At 55.3% G+C, this 21,376-nt stretch overlaps 1 protein-coding gene across 1 annotated transcript; it reads left to right on the top strand.

Moving 5' to 3' along the window:
* The first annotated feature begins 19,279 nt into the window (after positions 1–19,279).
* Positions 19,280–20,902, top strand: FAM240A (family with sequence similarity 240 member A). The gene is made up of 2 exons (XM_045857469.1): positions 19,280–19,428; positions 20,700–20,902. The coding sequence occupies exons 1-2, from the start codon at positions 19,286–19,288 to the stop codon at positions 20,833–20,835; spliced, it is 279 nt and encodes a 92-aa protein (XP_045713425.1). The 5' UTR covers positions 19,280–19,285; the 3' UTR covers positions 20,836–20,902.
* Positions 20,903–21,376: the final 474 nt, after the last annotated feature.

Here is a 21,376-nt window from a genome sequence, read left to right as displayed (position 1 = left end):
GGGGTCATGGCCTGCAACCCAGACATGTACCCTGGCTGGGAATCGAACCTGCGACACTTTGGTTCCCAGTCCGTGCTCAATCCACTGAGCTACGCCAGCCAGGGTGGAAGTAAGCTAATCTTACTCAGCGTCCCTGCATGTCAGCCTCACACCAGACAGGATCCAGAAACATCCCTCAGCAAAAGGACAAATTCCTTACAAGGTATTGGAGATCCTTGTCTCACTTCAAAATATCAGAGAGTGCTGCTTCCAAGATCTATGAACGTCAAGGGCGTTGAGTTCTGGGTCATGACCCCTGGTCCTTAGATTTCTGAATATAACTCATCCTTGTTTATTATACTCCATGGCTCCCAACCAGGGGTGGGACCAGTCCCTGGGGGCGGGGGCTGGGACAATTGGAAAAGCTCAGGAGTGACAGAAACGCTTGAGTTTCCACAATAAAGGAAAGGAGTTATCGGCGTTCAGTGGGAAACTAAAGCAAAGCACGAGATAATAAAACTTTGCCCCTCCAAATGCCGAAGGCTCTTCTATGTGGAGTCTCTCATTCCATTTTTTTTTTTTAAAAGATTAATGGTCTTTCCAGTTTAGGCTCTGAGCTCTTTCACCTTTTGACTTTTGCAGGAAACCATGCTTGACCTCTGGGGTCTCGATCTCAGAGCGGACAGATGTTTCATTCCTTCGTGTGTCCAAAGAGCACTGGTTTCTCACCGTCTCTACTTTACGGACTGTAATAAAGAACACGCTGTGCAGCCAAAAAAAGAAAAAATAATAAAGCAGGCTGTGTATGCGCATGCCCAGTGAAGACTGGAAGTGCTACTGACCCAAATGTGAACTGCGGCTACTTCTCAGCGGCACCGGGGCCGAGTGCCGTGTGGGTTCTGCGTGGCGAGGGCGTGTCCCCTCTGCTTTCACTTCTGGAGCCGAGGGACCCGGAGAGCCGGGGGCTCGGGCAGTGAGTGCCCAGTGTGGTCGCCGGCTCTGGTGTGTGTGCTGCTGGAGGGACAGGACTGGTTCCCACCATTCAGCTGCTGATGGATCTACCACTCAGGTTTTTCCAAGCCGACGCCCTGCAGATGCAGAATTCCAAGCGAGTGGGATTCTCTGCAGTGCCCCATGGACGGGAGGTCAAATGGGTTAAGCTGATAGCGGCGCAGGGACGCCCCAAAGAGCTCACAGCAGAAGGTGGGCGGCCCAGGGTGGAGGGTCGGTCCAGCCAGGCTGGCCGGTCTGGTCATCCTGGCCATTCGTGGGCACCGGGGCCAGTCCCCCCAGCCCGGGGAAGCAGGGTTCGAGCCCACACCGCCATGTTGTTAGGACGAAGAGAAAGAAAGTAGAACACTGGTACGAGAGAGGTTCCCAACAAACATCACATTTCTTCTCTTCCTACCTGCCTCTTTACCGCAGAGTGGTTTTAAAACATTTCTTTTTGCCCAGAAATGGAAAACGTAAGAGAGAAATAAAGGACGAAAACTTTAGAGTATGGAAAGAAGGCTTCCTGTAACCACACGGGGCGAGGCTGGGACAGGGTTTCCAAACCAGGGCATTCACAGACCACCTTGCTTTGGGCCACGTCATCTGTGTTCAATGTTTTTCTTTACATCCACTCACTGTTTTCACTGTAAAATAACACATAACATAAAACTGACCATTGTCACCATGTTCAGGTGTAAAGGTCGGTGGTGTCAAGCGCATTCATCTTCCCCAGTGGACACTCTACTGGTGAAACAGGAGTTCCCGTGGTCCCTGCCCCAGCCCCTGGCAACGGCCATTCCACTTTCTGCAGGTGAATTTGACCGTCCCAGGGGCCTCACCTAGGTGAAATCATCCAATGCACCTCCTTCTGTGACTGGCATTCCTCCTCCCCACCACCCCCTGCCCTCACCCTGCCCACCACGGGGGGGGGGGCAGGGCACTCCCCGAGCTGCAAGCCCGCCAAGGGACTCACAGACCCCCTAACACTCCTTCGGGGGCTTGTCTCCACGTCTGCCTCTCCCCACTGGAATGTAAGGCCCCTCGGCACCTGTGTGCCAACCTCTGGGGACCCTGGAGCCGCTGGGGAGATGCAGAAAGGGAGAAGGGGTGAGAAAGGCAGGCAGGAGGGGGCTTCCTCATCTTCCGCGGCAGCAACTACGTGGTAAGACAATTAGCACTTCCTGAGACCACACCCACACCCCCGGGGGGGGGGTGGGGAGATGCTGGAAGAAGACCTGGGGGAGTGCCATTCGACCAAAGGCGTCCCCAGCAGCGTCTGGCACCTCCAGGGGTCTGCCCTTCCCTGCAGACTCGCCAGCTCCAGCTGCTGACCTGAGCGGGGCAGGGGGAGGAGAAATCCGCCTGCTTTCTTCTAAGCAACGCAGCCCTCCTAAACTGACACAAATTCCTCCTCATGCTGATAGCCCTTCACAGCCCAGCCTCCGCCCCCGGGGGGCGTCCTTCCGCGCAGATGCCGACACCAGGGATCCGAAGGCAGGTGAGAAATCATCTGATTCCAAATCACCCGGGTTTCCTTTCAGCTGGGAAAGAAGAGAAGGCAGGCAAGGACTACGGACTAGATAAAGCAGCATGCAATCGTGTCAATCAGAAGAAAATTGACATTGACCATTACAGGCTTTCATCCTCAAAAAAGTCGAAACTGACTTTGGATTTACCAGACATCTGAACCCACGTGCTACAAAAAGGAAAACAAATGTCATTCGGTGTCGGGAAAAGTCGGACGCTGATTTCCCATAGTGCCTGGAGATCGAGAGACGGCGCTCCCCCCCATAAGGACCCTAGGACCGCTGGGTGCACAGACGCAGCAGGTAGAAATATTGATAGCCCCCGGACGAAAGGTGGCCTTGGTTAGATCCTGGGCATAAGGCCCTTCCCTCCAAGTTTAAGGGTGTCTGCACTCCCACCTGCTGACCGTGACCGCCACGCACCACCAGACTCTGTTAGCCCAGCCACAGCCTGGCCAAGGGCCTCCGTGCCCCCAAGTCCAAGACTCCTCCCCGTCTGAGCAGGGGGAGGAGGAGGGGAGTCCTCCAAGGGAGGTCAGTTCAATGGCTTTGCAACTCCCTGAGCCCCGGAAGAGCCCCCGGTGAGAAGCATCGCGACAGTCACTGGCCATGTGGCCTCCTCCTTCCCGAGCCTTCCTGCCCCAGCCCCGCCCTTCCCTCCAGCCTGGAAACACGTGGCTGCTCTGGGCCAGAGTCACGCAGAGCAGCTCTTTGGAGCTGGTTCTGAATCCAGCTGGCTGTCTCTCACCTCTGAGGACAGAGGATTGACAGCCCCCTGGCGCACACTGGGCCCCAAAGCTACCAGCAACGCCGAGGGCGCGGATTTGGAGAGATTGACCCTGTTCCCATATGTCCCCGTCCCAGCCTCCTTTCCCCTTGAAACCGCTGGGTGGGCAGAGCTGACGGACGAGCATCTGCCATCCACCCAGCATTCCCTGAGCTCTTGGAAATGAACGTGGCTCTTGCCCTAGCTTCTGCCGATCCCAGAGGCCGGTGCTCTCACAGAGCTGTCCTCACTGCCCATTTGAAAATAGCCAAAAGGAGGCCCAGAGCCCTAAACAGACAGGTCAGTAGGTGTGCACACGCATTCACACCTACGCACCCCCGTTCACACATGCTCCTGGAGACCAGACACCAGCGCAGGCCGGTCCTGCCTCCTCACCGAAGGGCCAGCTTCCCCTTGGACGCAAAGGAGGCCGAGCCAGCGCTTTCCTGGCACTCAGGGCGAAAACCTCTCCCAGGTCAGACCTCTGCCGGGAAGAGCAGGGACTGCGGGAAAGAGGGGCCTTCGGAGAGGACGGCGGAGAGCAGGAAACCGCAGACACTCCTCGGGCTGCCAAGAGCGGGTCTGTCCAAACCGCGGTCTTCTTCCCCGCACGCTGGGTTTAGACGCGGACAGGCTGAAAGCAAACGTCAGCGGGGCCTGTTACAGACAAGCCAGTCACTTACTTGACAGCCCGCTCTTCGGCCGGAGGAGGGCACGGCAGGCTGTCCATCGGGGTCTCGGCCAGGGCAGGGCTCAGTGAATGTGTCGGAAGGCCGTGTGGGGAAGGTGCGGCCACTGTGCCTCCCAGCATCCCGCAGCTCTCTTCCCGCAGACCCTCCCACCCGCTCTCCCCGCCGCAGTGTGTGGGCTCAGCACCCCGGCCGAGTCCCGGGCGGCGGGCGGCAGCAAGCGCCGCCCAGGTGCCCTGGCTTTCCGAAGCAGGCTGATGAGGCTCTCGTTTCAGTTGCATCACTAAGAGCGTTGTGTTCTTTTTTCCTTCCCTTTATGATTTTTTTTTCAATTGTTTTTGCAAACATTCTTGTGGCACCCACAGAGTACTGCGCGGTCACTGGAGCTCAGCAGCTCGGCAGCCCGTCCAGGTGGCAGTGCCCTTCAGCCCCACTCCCAGCAGGACGTGGGGCGTGGCCAGAGGCCGCCGGGCTGCCCAGGCTGGATCTCCCTGTGCCCGCCCCCGCCTCGGTAGGTGTCACCACCAAAAACCAACAGGAGACTTTCCTGAGCATTGCAGGGTATCTATGTCACTTTTGTTGCTCTTGCCTGAAAACAAGGTTTGCCCCTGCCCGGCTGGCTAGCAGCCCCAGCAGGTCGGGGGACGGGGTTTGCTCTTCTTCAAGGAGAGGGTCATCTCCGGCCTCCTGCCGACCAGGCTGGGCCCCTGGACGGCGCAGAGGGGCAGCCGGCTGTCTGGAACTCCACTCTGCGCCCCAGCTGGCCTCTTCAAACTCCCAGGGGGACAGCCCTGTGCCCAGAACCCTGACTATGAGCTCCTGCACTTCGACGTGTGGGGGGGTGTCCTCAGGGAGGACCCCCCGAGGCAGCCTCCGATGCTCTGAGGTCGCTGGTGCCGACCCCTTCCACAGGGGTCTCGTCTGCATCCCGACACCGGCCACGTACGAAAGCAGCAGTGTCACGTGTGCTGTCTGTCCCCTGCACCGGGACCGGCGCTCCGTGGGGGCTGGTGCCTCGCTCACGGCTGCGTCCAGGAAAGTGCCAGCACGGGGCAGGCGGCCAACACAAGGCTGCTGAAGAGGAGGGGCAGCAGCTCTGCCTTAGGCTGTTCCCTCAGAAGGCTGGCGTTTCTCCGTCTCTGCTTCGCTGTCTCTGTCTGGCTTCTTCGGCCAGGTTTCCAGTGGCTTCTTCAGCTCTGTCGTGAAACAGCGTCCAGGCCGCTGACCCCACCAGAGCCCTGGCAAGCCGAAGGGGGCAGGCAGGTGGCCGAAGGTCACACTCGAGGTCACCACGCCACATCTCCCGCAACCGCCGTCGTCACGACTGTGCAGCGCGGACCGAGAAGGCCTGGGCCCGGCGCCCATGAGGACCCTGCACCGTGCCCGCGGAGCAGTGCGGGCCCGGCCTCCACCGCTCCTGAGCAGGGTGGCTGCAGGGGATGCTGGAGCTGCTGCCCTCGCCTGCGAGGGACGATTGGAAGAGCTGGCCCTCAGGCCTGCATGAGAAGCAGAAGAAACGGGTGTGGGGGGCGGCGCCTGGCATTGCAGTACTCAGTGCTCGGTAACTGAGCTGCCGTACTCTGTCCTCACTGCACAGAATGTGGCCTTTCATAGGCAAACACCATGAATAAAACGTGTGGCATCACAAATGCAGAACCAGGCATCCTGCCAAGGAGACATTCGGTCACCAAGGGTCCCGGCCATGGCGACTGCCCTGGAATTTCCAGTCTGTGGGGCCTTGTATGGAAATTGTCTTAACAAGACACACCACTGAAAAGCTGTGGGCTTGGCTCGGGGCGGAGGAAACCCAGGGGCTCCCTCGGCCTCGAGTCCCCTGTCCCTGCAATGGGGGTGACGTCACCACCCAGGTCTGAAGGGTCCCTGTGTGTGGTCCCCAGCATGGTCGGCCAGGTTTCCCAGGGGTGGCAGGGCTGGGCTGGGCCCACAGTGCCCAGGATCACGCCCCCGACGGCGAGGCCCATGTCCCCATTTCTGCCCCTCCCTGGACATGAGGCCCAGGCCGCAGCGCGTCACGTCTCACGGATCGAGACTGGCCGACACGCTGGCCCCCTAGTCTCCATGGCTCTGACGTCCACATTTCTCACAGCGTTTTGCAACTACGTGCAAGACAGTTTTCGACTCATAGCCTCAGGCCAGAAAGCCACCATCTTCGGATGCCCGACCATCCCTGACCCAAGGAGCAAAGTCAAGTCACCTGGCACGACCTTCACTGGAAGACCTCTTGGTCTCCAGAATGAATATACACAGACGGGCAGTTAGACGTGTCAAGCTTGAATGCATTGAAATAATTTTTCCTCGTTGGGTGTTCTACAGAGAAACATTTCATAAACGGCGATTCATCTGTTATGTCCACCTTATCTCTGTATTCCCTTTGCTGTCATTGTTATAGGTACACGTCTGGGGAACAGCAGACCACAGGCTAACATATTGTGGCCCCAGAAAATCTAACAGGCCAGCGCGAGACCTGGGAACCCCTTCAACCACCTTTGGGGGGAGTAACAGCAGCTTGGCTTGCACAGGACACAGCGGGACAAGCACAGGGGTCCCCTCACGTCAGCCGCCTGCCTCGAAGTGCAGGCCGTGTGAGACGCAGGCACCCATCCTTTGTTTCTGCACCGGCTCCCCCACAGCTGTGTGTAAAGCCTGGCTATTTGTGACTTGATTCGTTATTGTGGATGTATTACAATTTACTCATTACTGACTGAAGTTGGCACGAATGATTTAATCATTAGTGATTAACATCAACACTGATGCTTTCAATTAAAAGAGAAATTCAGCCCTGGCTGGGGTGGCTCAGTGGATTGAACTCCGGCCTGTGAACCAAAGGGTCGCTGGTTCGATTCCCAGTCAGGGCACATGCCTGGGTTGCAGGCCAGGTCCCCAGTGGGGGTTGTATGAGAGGCAACCACACATTGATGTTTCTCTCACTCTCTTTCTCCCTCCCTTTCCCCTCTCTAAAACTAAATTTAAAAAAAAAAAATCGCTGCCGAATGCCTGCCCATGTGTTTTAAAAAAAGAGAGAGAGAGAGAGAGAGAGAAATTCAGCCTTAAAACACCTCGTTAGCCCTTAGAGCCTCGCCTCAGCCGAAGGGAGAGGGGTTTTTCGGATACTCTCAGGCGGCCACTCCTTACCCCCCTGTGGTGTCGTGTCGAGGGCTCGGGCTCCAGAGCCCACAGCCCGCCGTGTGAGGCCAGGCAAAAACTGCCGACGCTCTCTGCGCTCCTGACGGCGGGTGTGCGGCCTGGATGGGAGTTATGCGTTCAAAGAGCAAGGACAAAGAGCAAGGACAGGGCGTGGCCAACAACGCACGTTCTCTGCGTGCCGTTGTCCCTGAGCCCTTTGAGGACTGAAGGAAGCTGCGGACTCTCTTCGGAAAGAAACGCACATATGAAGGTACATACGAGGGCTTCATGGACCCCCTGGAGCCTGTTGATGATCCATGGACCTCAGGCTAAGAGCCCTCCTGGAAGCCATTGTGTTCAAGTGGGAGGTGACCTTGAACCCTCTCATTTCACAGACGCATAGAAAGAGGACTTAGAATGAGGAGTCTCCAAGACCGGACACAGGCACGGCCCTTAGTCTTAACTCAGCCTCTGGGCTCGCCCAGCGCCCCAAGCCCACCCCAGGCTGCCCCTGGCGGCACCTTGACCACCAGGAGAGAACAACGTCCCAGCAGACTGTGGAGACCCTCCAGTGTGACCGGCGGCACCCCGGCCGTCCAGTAGCAGCGCCGGCTGCGTGCTATCACTCACAGATCGCCGGCTGCGGTCCAGGCACGGGTGTCACATGCCTCGACCGGTACACGTGTTCTCACTCACACGTGTTCTCGGTCACTCAGGTCCCGGTGGAGGGTGCAGGAGCAGCCCCATCACGCTGCCCCTTCAGCCTGGCCCCTGCCCCATGAAGCCAGCCTCGGGGCCGGCCAAAGAGCTGCCCTCTGGGCCCTGTCTGCCCACTCTCCCCGAGCTGTACCCTTGAGGCGCAAGGACGTGCTTGGCCAGACGTGGCTGGACTCAGCAGTCTCAAACTTAGTCTCTGGAAAAACCCCAAAACACTGCCCGCCCCAAATAACCTCCTCCATGGGCTCTGCCGGAGAATCTGTCCCCGCTGCCATTTTTCTGCAGAGATGACAGGAAAGATTCCAGCACAAATGTCAGGCACCGCGGCCCCCTCCCCACCCAGCAGGACCGGCTTACCCGAAGTCATGGAATGCGGATCAGCCTCACCAAGGACCAGGAAAGGTCAGGAGAGAGGCGGGAGCCCAGGCCCTGCCAATGTCGCAACTCTCATCTTTTCCCCGAGCACGATTCTAAGTCCCCGGAGAGACATCTGCAGGGGACCAGACTTCTCATTCCCTACAGATTTAGTGCGTCGCGAAGCGGCCCGGTGCTCCCGGCCAGCTGCAGGAAGGCGCTAGAAGCCTCGGGGACAGCTTCTGGCGGCCTTGGCAGAGGAGGTCCCTTCGAGAAGCCCCAGTTCCCTGCCCCATGTGCGGTGGGGTCTGCGGTGGACAGAGACCCGGACCGCCAGCCGTTCCGTCCGTTGAGCCTGTCCCGCCTCTGCCCGGCGCACACAGCCCTCGGGGGCCCGTCCACCTCAGACCCTTTCCCTGCCCACCCCCCAGCAGGAGCAGCCTCATCGTCGGGGCGGTGGCGGGGGGGGGGGTCCCACACTCGTCTTCTCTCTTCCGTCACGTCCGCCGCACTTCTCATCCCTCTTCGTTATCCTCACTGACCACGCATTCAATTCCATCCTGTGAGCAAAAGCACTTTGCCAGCTAAACAGTGTCCAACATCTGTTCAATTTTGAGGTTTGCAGACACTTTCTTTAGTCATGACACTTGACCTTTCCACAGGGTCAAGAGGAGTCTGGGAACAGGGAGCCGGGTCCCGGGGAAGGAATCCCCGAGAGGAGACAGAAGGAGAAGCAAGACGCTCACCTGCTTCCTGTTTAGCTCTCATGGGGTCCCTGGGGAGGAACACGGGTTCGCCTACAGTTAAAGCCACCCGGAGACGGCGAGTAAGAAACACGGCCCCGCAGGAAACCCCTCAGGGAGACCTCCCTCGGATTTGGCCTCGCCCGGAGACCTCTGTGCTTATGCCGACCGCATTTCACAAACCAGAAAGAGAGACGCCACGGTCTCCAGGCAGCAGCATCCTCAAGGGTGAAGAAGTTAGGATGCTTGCAGTCGGGAATGTCCTCAAATGTTGCTTGGGAAGGTCGCCTTCCCTCCGTAACCTTGGTCATGGGCACCGTTGAACTGTCTGTGCTTGGTGGTAGGGTCCTCTGGGGACGGACACTCAAAAGGCCTCTTGTTTCCCTCTTGGCCTTGGCCGCATCATACCAGGTTCCCCAGTGGATGAAGCTGGACGCTCAGGAGTCACGTAAAGTCAACGGGAGCGCAGCCCCCACGTTCTGAGGCTCCGAGCCCTCACCTTCTATCAGCCAAACCCCAAGAATCCAGTTTTATTTGGCCATTTATCTGGTCATCTGGTGCTTCAACATTTTATTTATTGATCTTGGGAAGAGAAAGGAAGGGAGAAAGAAAGAAACATCGATCTGTTGTTCCACTTGCTTATGCATTCACTGGTTGCCTCTTGTGTGTGCCCTGACCAGGGATTGAACCCACAACCTTGGCGCATCAAGACGACACTCTAACCAACTGAGCTACCCAACCAGGGCTTGGCATCTGTTTTTTTTTAACTGACCACCTTGGCCATTGAAAGGGTCAGGGCAGTTTCCCAACCCACTGGACTGCCCATGACTCAGTTGTCCTGACTCTCTTGACAGCCTACAGCTTAATCCAAACTCTCTCCCACCACGCACAATAGACACCTGGCACCAGCCACAGTAGCTGGTGGCCACACTGGCCCTCGTGCACCTGGGAACAGCCTGCCCTTTGCCTGACCCCTTGTCCCGGCTCACATCCTGGAACCCTGAGGTACCCACCTGGAAGAACAAGAGACCAACCCATCCTTTATCCCCCCACAACTCCCCCACTTTTTCTCTTTAAAACCCCATTCTTGCCTCCCCCACAGGGCTGCAGTTGACCCCAACCCAACCCGCCTTTCAGCGCCGCATCAAATAAAGGCACTTGGATCAGATCAGCCGGTTCCTCCCGCCTCTATCTCTTGAGCACTTCTCACAGCCATAACTGTGTGTGTGTGTGTGTGTGTGTGTGTGTATTTTTAATCCTCACCCAAGGATATATTTATTGATTTTAGAGAAAGAGGAAGGGAGAGAGAGAAACATGGATGGATGTGAGAGAGAAACACTGATCAGTACCCTCCTGCAGGTGCCCCAACTGGGGATTGAACCTGCAACCCAGGTATGTGCCCTGACCAGGACTTGAGCTCACAGCCTCTTGGTGTGCGGGACAATGCTCCAACCAACTGGGCCATCTAGCAAGGGCTGGCCATCGCTATTTCCTATGTAAACAGCAAAGATTTAACTTTGAATCCCCTGCTTCTTCCTTATTAAAATCATGGCCAGGGATGAGGACATCTCCGAGTCAAGGGTGGCTCAAATCACGCCATGTTCACCGTGGTTTATATGGATGTCTGCGGTTTACATTTCCTGTGCCTAACATGTGACGTCAAGAGCACTTGCCTGCTCTGAGTTCAGACTGACGTAAGTCCGAGCCTCAGCTCTGCCACTGGCAGCGCTGGGGCCGTGGGCGTGTCCTTGGGCCTTTTTCAGCCAGTTTTCTTTTTTTTTTTTTCAGCCACAGTTTTCGTATCACACAATAAACCCAGGCTACGGCTCTCAGTGAAGAACCACGATACGCCCTGGCTGGCGTAGCTCAGTGGATTGAGCTCAGGCTGCTTACCAAAGTGTCGCAAGTTCGATTCCCAGTCAGGGTACATGCCTAGGTTGCAGTCCATGACCCCCAGCAATCGCACATTGATGTTTCTCTCTCTCTCTCTTTCTCCCTCCCTTCCCTCTCTAAAAAATAAATAAATAAAATCGTTTTTAAAAAAAAGAACCACAATACAACACAAAATGCTTCACAATATAGCACACACAAATATTAATTTTATCTTCCCCTTCCCCCATCGGGTAGAAAACTAGTCTCCTATGCTTAAATTTAAACATTTTACCTTGTGACTAGGGGAATTTCCCACTCCTTCTGACCAGGAAGCAAAGGGATAGATAACTAGCATGTCCTGCGTATGCGAAACGTGGTGAGCTCTTGGAGGGAATGGAGCTCGTTGTTGGAAGGGAAGATTATCTTGCTAGTAGGAAGGCCCTGTGCTCCCGGCCCTGGGAAGACCTTCCCTGGACCAATCAGCTTTTCCCAGAAGAGCATCCAAGTGAAGGCTAGAAACGCTGTGAGACCTGCGTAAACACTCCAGGTGTCGCAAAACCAGCATCAGTAAGAGGCTGGAATGGGCTCCAGAAGCCCGTGGGCTCCCGGATTTCTGCCTCAAAGGAACCTGGAATTGCTTTTAAAAGGCCTAACATTGTTCGGGGTGGGGGGCAGTACTTGCCTTCTCAGCGGAGGAGCTGATTGAGAAGACCCCCCCCCAGGCATCCCTGCCTGTTCAATAAATTGTACACACAGAATGAAAATTTGGAAATTCAGAAGGTTGCTGATTCAAAATTCAGTCGTAATGGAAAAAGTCATAAATGTTTGTCCTCTGAAGTAACAGATTATGGAGCCTGTGAAATTCCACGCTAGGGGATTAGGGAGGGTTTTTTTTTTTTATCTCTCCTGAGCCCAGGGGAGAGTAGCCACACTTAAGAAGCTTAAGCTGGTAAGTTTTTCTTAAAGGACTTGCTAATAGCTTCGGGAAAGTTGGAGGACTCTCCTGTAACCAGAAGTCTTTCTCAACGTTTAGCATGTCAGTGAAAAAAAAAAAATCCTTCAAGATCACCTTTCACCTATTAAATATTCAATTCCCCTACGAATTTCTTTTCAAGAGGGAAACAGTATTTTCAAAACTTTTACGGCCGTTTTATCCTGTCCTCTCCGTTTGCATATTGCGTCAGCTAGAAAGACACTAAAGCAAAATGGGTGTTTTTACCTGAAAATATACTCCGGAGATAATCAGTGTTGCTCTGGGTATCGTTTCAAGCAGGTGGTGCGTGAGGGGCGGCCCCCAGCTCCGCCTCCCGGTCCTCCCCGTGAAAAAACCCTCCACTGCACAAGCCGCCTCTGCTCTCTCATAAGACGTGCACATTGGGAGGGAAAAGGCTTATTTTTAAAAGATTTTATTTATTTACTTTTAGAGAGGGAAAGGGAGGGGAAGGAGAGGGAGAGAAACATCAATGTGTGAGAGAAACATCTATCAGCTGCCTCCTGTACACGCCCCAGCCTGGGACCCCAATGCAACCCAAGCATTTGCTTTGACCAGGAATCGAACTGGTGACCCTTTGCTGTGCAGGGTGATGCTCCACCAACTGAACCCCATCGGTCAGGGCGGAAAAGGGCTTATTAAAACACCCCACCCAACCAAAATCAGCTATTGCACCTGCTCCATAGCCCTAGGCTTCCACAGGGGAGGTCTGAGCATTGGTAACCAGGGGTCGTGGCCCCGCAGGGTTTGGTGAAGAGCTGATGGTCCCAAGGGGCCATTCCAGTGTTAACCCAAGAGCATGGTGTGCGCGTGGGAATGGCTTGGATGCTGCTTTCAGCCCAGAAGCCCTTCTGGGTTTGAGGCCATTCCCTGGGAGACAGTCCCCAAGGCCAGTTCCCGCTCCTGCTGGGCAGCACCGCGCAGACTGTGAAAGTCTTCACCGCCCTACCCTCCAGGCAGGGATTAGCGGCTCCAGAGGACAACAGGCTTCTCTAAGTCATCCTGTAAAGTGACTCCGAAGTGTGACTTGTCACACCATCCCAGGCTCCTTTACCCCCAGGGGCAGGGGGTGGCTTTGCCTGAGGCACAGCAGGTTCGTGCTCCCCGATAATCCAGGGCCTGTTCCGCCCAATAACTGGTTCCAGCCAAGTCATGGCCCCTGCGGGGTCTGCCAGAGCAGAGCTCTCCGGCCCGGGGTGGGCAGGGGAGCACTCGGGCATGGGGGCTATTTTTCACCAGGAAGGAGGCCACCATGTCCCTGGAATGAGACCTCTGTGATCCCAATCCTAATTCTGTGCATGGAACCTTGAAAGCCTGGGGCGTTTCTGTAACCCCTCCACTCCGGATATAAAGGGCTGAGAGACCCTGCACCTCAGGACCGGCCCAGAGCTGTGGCTCCCGCGCCCCTTCACACCACCCAGACGGCAGCCGATTCATCTGTAAGGTAAAGGGGGTGTGCACTTGAGTGTGCCGGGGATGGAAGCTCACCTTGCACTTCTCGGGGGAAGTGAAGTGGACGCGGTCCTTGCAGACCTGTCTTTCCCAGCCCCTGAAACCCATCCTCGCCTCTGAACACCTTCCCTTTCGTCTGCTTGGGAGTGGGTTAGAAATCTCACAGGGCGGGGGGGGGGGGGGTCCTATCTAATGTATACATTTAGACGACGCCTTTCAGATGAGCTAAACTCGGTGCAGAAGCCAGAAGTCAGGGCCTGTGCTCACTTAACAAGGCTCCAGGGAGGTGAAGATTCTGTGAAGAAAAGCAGTGCGGTTTTGAGGGAAAGCTGCTAGCTCCCCCGAACCGGCGGCCTCAAGGAACTTTAAACAGGGGAGCGCCCCAGCAGGGGGCTGCGCAGAACACTGAGGCTTCAGAGGGTGAGCTAGGCGTGGGTCTGCCACTCCCGAGCAGGGCACCTTCACCTTGAACACGCCCGTGAGTCATCTGGGGATTAGTTTAAACGCAGGTTTTGACCCAGGCGTTGGTCCTGACGACTCCAGTGCTGCTGGTTTCGGGGGGCAATCGGCAGCAGGGTCCCGTGATACTTCCAGGACGGTGAATAACCTCTAGACTTTTCAGTGGTTGAATCTGACCAAATCAGCAAAAAGTCAAAATGGCCCTGATGGGTGTGGCTCACTGGGTCGGGCGGTGTCTCGCAAACCAAAGGGTTGCCAGTTCGATTCCCGGTCAGGGCACAGGCCTGGCTTGGGGGCTTTGTGCCCAGTGGGGGGCGTGAGACAGGCAATGTTTCTCTCCCTCTCTTTCTCCATCTCTTCTCCCTCTCTCCAAAAATAAATAAATAAATAAATAAAGCCTTTTTTAAAGAAAGTCAAAATACTGCTAAAAACGTTTCTGTTCTATTTTTAAATGTTTATTTTTGCATGCACACATGCATTATTATGTTTAAAAAACAGCTCGTGTGTGTGTGTGTGCTAAGCTTTATGAATTTATCACACTGACAACCCCGTGTAACCATGGCCACAGTCAGGAAACAGGACAGCTCCGTGGCGCCCCCCAACTCCCTCGTTCTCTGCCTTTGTAGCAAACTCTGCCCCACCTCTCACCCCAGGCACTTGGTAGGGTCCCTCTTTCCCAGGCTGTCCTATGAATGGAACGGTAGAGAGTGTGTGATCTATTGAGACCGGCTTCTTCCTCTCAGCTTGATGCCTTTGGGGTCCATCCAAGTTCCCGGATGTGTCAGGGGTGTGTTCTTCTTTATCGCCGCACGGCACTGCATCGTGTGGCTGCCGGATGGCTGGTCACCCGTCCACTCACTGAAGGACTATCAGGTTGTTTTCGCCCACTGGCCAGCACAGCTAGAGCTGCGTGAGGGGTACCGGCCTCTGTATATCTCTGGGCCACACACCTAGCAGCGGGGTGGCCGGGCTCTGCGGTGGGCGTATGTGTGATTCATGAGAAACTGCCGAACCGTTTTCTGGACTGATGCCTGCACCGTGCTGCATCTGCAGCAGCAACGTACAAGAGTTCCTCTCTCGCACTTGACATTGTGTGTGTGTGTGTGTGTGTGTGTGTGTGTGTGTGTGTGTACACACATATATGCACTTCTCACAGGAGCGGAGTGGCGTCTCTGGGTGGCTGTGTATCCTCTGGGGTGAAGAAGCGCTCTGCCCATCTCGTAGTTGGGTTGCTTGTTTGCTCTCACATTGTTGACTTTTGAGAGTTCTTCATACCCTCTGGGTGCAAATCCTCTGTCACGTATGTGGTTGGCAAATATTTTTCTAAGTTTGTTTCTTGTCTTTCATTCTAACAGTGTCTTTGCAGGGCACCCTTTTTCATTTGGACGTAGCCCAATGCGTTATTTTTATTCTTTTATGAACTGTGCTTTCGCTGTCACTTCTAAGAACTCTGCCTAACTCCCAAGCCACAGAAGTTTCTCCTGCGTGTTCTCCTGAAGGTTTTATGGTTCTACATTTTGAATTAGACCTGTGATCCATTCTGAGTTAATTTTTGTATAAGGTGTAGGGTTCGAGTCAGGGTCTTATGTATATGGGTGTGTGTGTGTGTGTGTGTCTTGGTGTCCTGTTGTTATAACACCATTTGTTGAGAATCAGCCTCCTTTCTCTATAAAAACATCCACCTTGGGTTTTAATTAGAGTTGCAGCAAATCTACAAATTAATTCTGGGGAAGCTGGTATCTCTGCTGTGCTGAGTCTTCCGACCATTAATACGATCGTGTCTCTCCATTTGTTGATCTTGTCGCTCACTTCATTCATCAGCATTTTGCAGTTTTCAGCACATTCTGCACAAAAGATTTATACTTAAGTATTTCATTTGGATAGTTATTGTAGATGGCAATCTGGTTTTTTTTCTTGATCCTCACCCGAGGATATGTTTATTGACTTTAGAGAGGAAGGGAGGGAGAGAGAAATATCGATCAGCTGCCTCCCCTGTACTCCCTGACCAGAGATGGGACCCACAACCTAGGTGTGTGCCCTGAGTGGGGATCGAACCTGCCACCTTTCAGTGCATGGGGCAATGCTCCAACCACCTGAGCCGCCCGGCCAGGGCAGTAGCATGTTTTTAATTTCAGTTTCCACTTGCTCGTGGCCAGCATATACTAATGTGTATTGATCTCATATCCTGCATCTTTGCTGAACTCACTTATTAGTCCTAGGAATTTCTTTGTGGTTTCCTTCACGTGCACGTGAAAGGAACCCGTGTTCTGCCACCGCTGGGTGGAGAGACCCGTAAGTTACACTTCAGTCTGGCTGGCCGAGGGTGTTGCTCGGGTGTTCTGTGCCTGTGAACATCCTCTCTCCACCAGTTTCACTGTTTGGGTCAGAACCACACCCTTGCAGCCCGCCCGGAAGCCAGCCTAGGCGCTCAGAAGCAATGTTCAAGGAGTTCCTTTCCAGAGGCCCACCCTCCTCTGTGGTCTCCCCGGTGATTTCCAATTCCCCGAACTCCCCTTGGCCGGCCCTTCGGCCAGAAACCTGGGGCTTGGGTGACCTGTTCTGCCATGCACCGTGCACTTCGGGTGGCCGCACTCATACCTGGGGTCACATGCCCAGGGGACTGAGAGAGGGACAGGGCAGCGTGGGTCCACTTCACAGGACCGGACACAGCTCCTCCTGCTGGAGCGAGGTTTACTGCCCTCGGGAGTCTCTGTCTGCAGGCCCTGCCACTCACTGGTCCGTCACTCCCACTGCCGCTGCCGAGCCTCCCTCGCCTTGGAATCTCCTGGAGACCCACCTGAGAGCCTGGGGAAAAGAACAGCGAGTGATTGCCCCCTCCTCCCCTGAGCAGTAGGAGTCTCCTTTCTCCCTAGAATTGGAGGGCTTCTTGGCGCTCCCTCTGCCCCTGTTCCTACTTGTGGGTTGCTGTGAGTCTAAACTGGGGAGAGCAGAGTAAGAAACAAAGAGAGAGAAAAAATTTAGCTCCATTCAGTAATAACTGGAATTCTGGTCTTCGATGCACCTGCTTCTGTCTGCATCCCGAGTCCCCGGTCGGCTGCCGCGCCCAGTCTGTCCGGGCTTCGGAGCTGCAGTGGGAGGAGACAAACCGTGTGACCTATTTCAAGCTGTCATGTTTCTGAGGCCTTTTACAATGCTGTGAAAAATAGCCGCAAAAGAGCTGCTCTTAAAAGGTGTCAGATATACGAGAAATATTACGGTGGCACGCACGGTCAGCTGGCGCCAAACGAGCTGCTCTAGAACGAGTGGCTCCTAAGAATGAGCAGTACAATCCAAATTCTTTAAAAAACAAAACAAACACCTTTTGCATTCCTCATTCTGACTGTAATACTCCCAGTAACCCGAGACGTGGAAAATCACGTGTTTGGCACAGCGTGAGGCCGCACGACGGACAAGTGTGCCTTTGTTTTACTCAGTGGCTTCGCCGAACACTGCGGGCCCCTGGGCTGCGGAGCTGCCTCACAGGAGCTGCAAGTTTAACCAAACTGACAGGAAGGGGTCACATGCTGCTGCTCTCTGCAGGCAAAACTGAACCCTGTCAAGTGCATGATGGTCCTTGAGGTGACTGCTTTCCCACGGCGGTGCTGATTGGCTGGGAGCCGCGGTCCCACCTCTTTCCGTGGACAGGTAGTCTGGCGGCTGCACTCCTGGCCGAGGAGCTACGGGTGAATCGAGCCATTTATGTATCAAGGACAATCCCCTGTGTTTCCAGAGGGCTCTCCGGTGATCGGCGATAGACGTTTCCCTCCTCACATCTCTGCAAAGTGGACTAGTGGCCTCATGTTAAAAGCCCGGAAACCAACACACGAATGCTCACAGAAACAGTGTTACACGCAAAGGAACGGGCTGAGACGACCCCTAACAACGAGGCCCTGCCCACACGGCCTCCCAGGAGCTTAGCTAGGGACCTGGGGGGAGCTGTAGTCCAAACACAGAGGAGGTTGTTTCTCTTACTGAGGCACAGCTGATGGGTAAGAGAATTCGCCCATTGCCCTGGCTGGTGTAGCTCAGTGGATTGAGCATGGGCCTGTGAACCAAAGGGTCGCTGGTTCAATTCCCAGTCAGGGCACATGCCTGGGTTGTGGGCCAGGTCCCCAATTGGAAACACTCAAGGGATAACCACACAATGATGTTTCTCTCCCTCTCTTTAAAAAAGAGAGAGAGAGGGAGAGAATTCGCCCATTTGATGAGTTTTGGCAATTGCATAATGCAGCTGTATCACCATCACTAGAAACAAGGTATAGGTTATTTTCATAACCTAAGGTCCCCTCCCCCATCCTAACCCCCGGGGCACCCCACCCGCTGCTTCCCTCTGCTCCACGGGGCTGTCACCGAGGCCTCGGCACAGCCTGCCTCCGCAGCTGGGTGCTCCTTCCCGCTCGTCCCCACTGTCCCCTCTCCTAGGAAGCACCCTGCACCCCTCAGGCCAAGTGGGTGACTCTCCGGTGCCCTCACCCCATCCGGCCTCCTGTCCCAGGAAATCCCGGTGCCTGTGACAGCTGCGGCCGGCTTACTCCCTGTTGCACCTGAAGTCCCCTTCATGGTCAAAGTTGACCTTCAAAGGCATTTTAAAGCCGAGACACTGAGGCTGGGAGGACGGACTGATAAGCAGAGGGGCATCGAGTCAACGCACGAACGGGGCAGAGTCGCCAGTGGGCTTCGAGCCCCGCTCCTCCCGGCAGCCCCACGGCCCCCCTCAGTCCCTGGAGGGGGCTGTGGTCCAGACCCCCACGTGTCTCCAAGCCCCTTCCCAAGTCCTTTCCCTTGGAGGTCAGGCTCCCAGGCAACTCACACTGTCCAGCAGCAGCTGGACGCTGCTCCCCAGGAGCCAGGCTCCGGTGTCCCCGCATCTTTGCACAGGCGCGGCCGCCGGAGGCTCCACCCCGCACCTTCCTTCACCACCGCACTGGCACCCCCAGAATACACTGTGACCCCGTCCACTTTTCATCATCCGTGCCGCTCCCACCCCAGGCACTGCTGTCCAGGGCGCTCTAACTCTGTCTCTCGCCCCCCAGTCCCCGCTTCTGACCCGTGCGCGGACCCACCGAGGTCTGGGAGTCGGGCAGAGGTTCTTCACGTAAAAGAACTGCGCGCTCTCCAGTGTCTGACGCGTATCAGTCCGCAGCGTGCGCCAGGCACTGGGGCCGTGTGCTGCGTCCGCCCCTGCAGCAAACGGCTCGGAAACCTCCCCAAGTCCAAGTCTGCGGTCCGCCTCCCGCCGGTTATGGCCGTGGGAGCACAGGCAAGCTCTGTGACCCGCAGGCGTCCCACCTGTGCGTGGGAACGCTGGGGTGGGTAGTTGTGCACACTGCCTGCACGCCCTGCTGTGGATGAAGAGCCGAGACGCCGTGCTCGGTGGGCGGGGGGAAGGAAGGACGGAGGTATCTGCCGCGAGCCCGGGACCTGCCAGACTTCTGCGTTCGGAGCACTGGATCCCGTGACTGTCGTTCCTCCCGCTGCCAAGGGCTGTCACCCCCCCCCCCCGGGGCCAGGGTGTCCCTCGGGCCAACGACGTGGGCGCCCTCCAGAGTCCGGGGGCGGGGGGTCCGCGCGGGTTCCGCTGACACTTTCTCTTCCAGGGGATGAACAATCAGTACGTGCGCCGGGAGGTCTTCTGCCGGAACACCTGTCACGAGCTCAAGCGCTTCTGGGAGCGGGAGATCGGCAAGCAGACCTACTACCGCGAGTCGGAGGAGCACCGCCTGGGGAGAAGCGCGCTGCGGAAGTACGTGCGTGGCTCGTCTGTCTCTTATTAGTTAGCTTTCAGAAAGGGACTTTATTTCTTAGGGCAGGTTCACAGCAAAATCCATGTGTGTCTATTTCTTTATGCATAATTGATTTTCCCAGAAGAATGCCAGATGGGCATCTCAGAGTATGAAATTATTTACATTTTCCACGTATATGTAGCTGCCACCACCTGTAGTTAACAACTGCGTACATATTTATCTTTACAAATGGGGGGAAAATCTCTCCTGTCGCTGGTTCTAGTGCATGAGGGGTACACCAAATTTGGGAGCATATATTTGGATATCGCTTTTTTTTTATTCCATTTGACAATCTTTGCACTTTAATTGGATTGTTTACATCATTGACATCCATTGGTTTGATTGGGTTTCAATCTACCACTTTGCCAGGCTTGCTATTTCTCTCGTCTCTTCTTTATTTCCTTTCTTTCCCTGGCTTCCTTCGGATCAAATGTTTTTATGATTCCATCTTATCTCCTTGATTGGCTTTTTCACGATATCTTTTTGTGCTACTTTAGTGGCTGGTGTAGGATTCAGACGCGCGCCCTGAACTCGCCACGCCGGCCTTCAAGGCCGCGTCGCGCCCCACGCGGTGTCAGAGCCCCGGGCGCTGCAGCCCCATTCCCCGCCCCCACCCCGCCCTGCCCCGCCTCCGCCTTCGTGCTATGGCACCCGGCGCATTTAGACTTCCACCTGTGCTACAAGCTCATGTTACAGTTAATAGTTTCGCTTTCAACCACCGATTATCTTTAAGAGAGGTTTAAATAGTAAGGAAAAGCTACTAATGTGCACCCACGCAGCCGCCTGGTCAGATGCTTTCATCCCGTGGGGACCCCACTTCCACGGGGTGCCACTGCCCTCTGCTTGAAGGGACGGCCTTGCACATGCGCCGTGGCAGTCTGCCGGTGATGAAGTCCCTGTTTTTACACACCTGAAGCCCTGTTTGTCAAAGACGGTCTTGTTGGGTAAACAATTCTAGATTGACAGAGTTTCCCCCCCACCCAATATGTTAAAAATATTGCACTTTCAAAGAAAAATTAAGAGGATTAAGATTAGAATACTTTGAACAGATATGAGAATTCAAATATGGATATAGTTTAAGTGGCAGGTCCTCTGCATTCCCTTTGCAACCTGCAAACACATACACACACACACCACCCCCCCTTCAAGGAAAAAAAGGAAGGCGGCTTCCCCCGAACCAACGGTCAGGGAGTGGGCCCGCCCTCTCTGTGGGTTCCGTTCCTTCTTTCAGGCTCAGAGAAGAATGGAAGCAGAGGCTGGAAACCAAGCTGAGGCTGCGGAACAATCAAGACGAGACCGAAAAGCAGGCGAACGTTGGCCGCGAGCTCCTGGCTTCGCTGACGCCGCCGGAGGGCGCCAAGCCCTGAGCCCGCGCTGCGGGGAGCAGGCAGCCCGCACGCACGGCCGAGTCCCTCCGCCGTGCCGCCGCACAGATCTCACGCCCCTGTCTCCCCCGCCCGGGAGGGCTGTGCCTGCAGCCCCTTCCCCAGTGCTCCGTGGAATTGTCAGCCAAATCAGCCCTCTCTGCCTGTCTCCAAAGATGAGCTTGTGCAGTGCCGAAGCTCCGTGTCTAGTATTGAAATCCAAATGTTTTCACTTCTAAGCGCACCGGGGGGGAGGAGCTTCGTGGCCACACCTGAGGCATTGCACGGTAGTGCCGCTCCACGTTTTTCTTCTAGGAAACAGTTTCCTGTCATCCTTTCTCTCGCTTCCTTTTTATGAGAAGAAAAATGCATCTGTCTGCAGAAATAAAAATGCTGTAAATAGTCGTCACAGTAAGGTTTTCAAACCAATCGATCTAATGCCAGTTTTTTCTTCATATGAAATTCATTTTGGCTTATTCAAAAACATGATTCTCTAGACCTATTCAATAAGATCAGGGTAATTTTAATAAAACTCGGTTGCCTG

This window comes from Phyllostomus hastatus, unplaced genomic scaffold, assembly GCF_019186645.2.
Source record: "Phyllostomus hastatus isolate PE091 unplaced genomic scaffold, TTU_PhHast_1.1 phas_scaffold_129, whole genome shotgun sequence".
In the NCBI taxonomy this organism is placed as follows: domain Eukaryota; kingdom Metazoa; phylum Chordata; class Mammalia; order Chiroptera; family Phyllostomidae; genus Phyllostomus; species Phyllostomus hastatus.
Note: the sequence above shows the minus strand (reverse complement) of the source record. Positions and strands in the feature narration are given on the sequence as shown.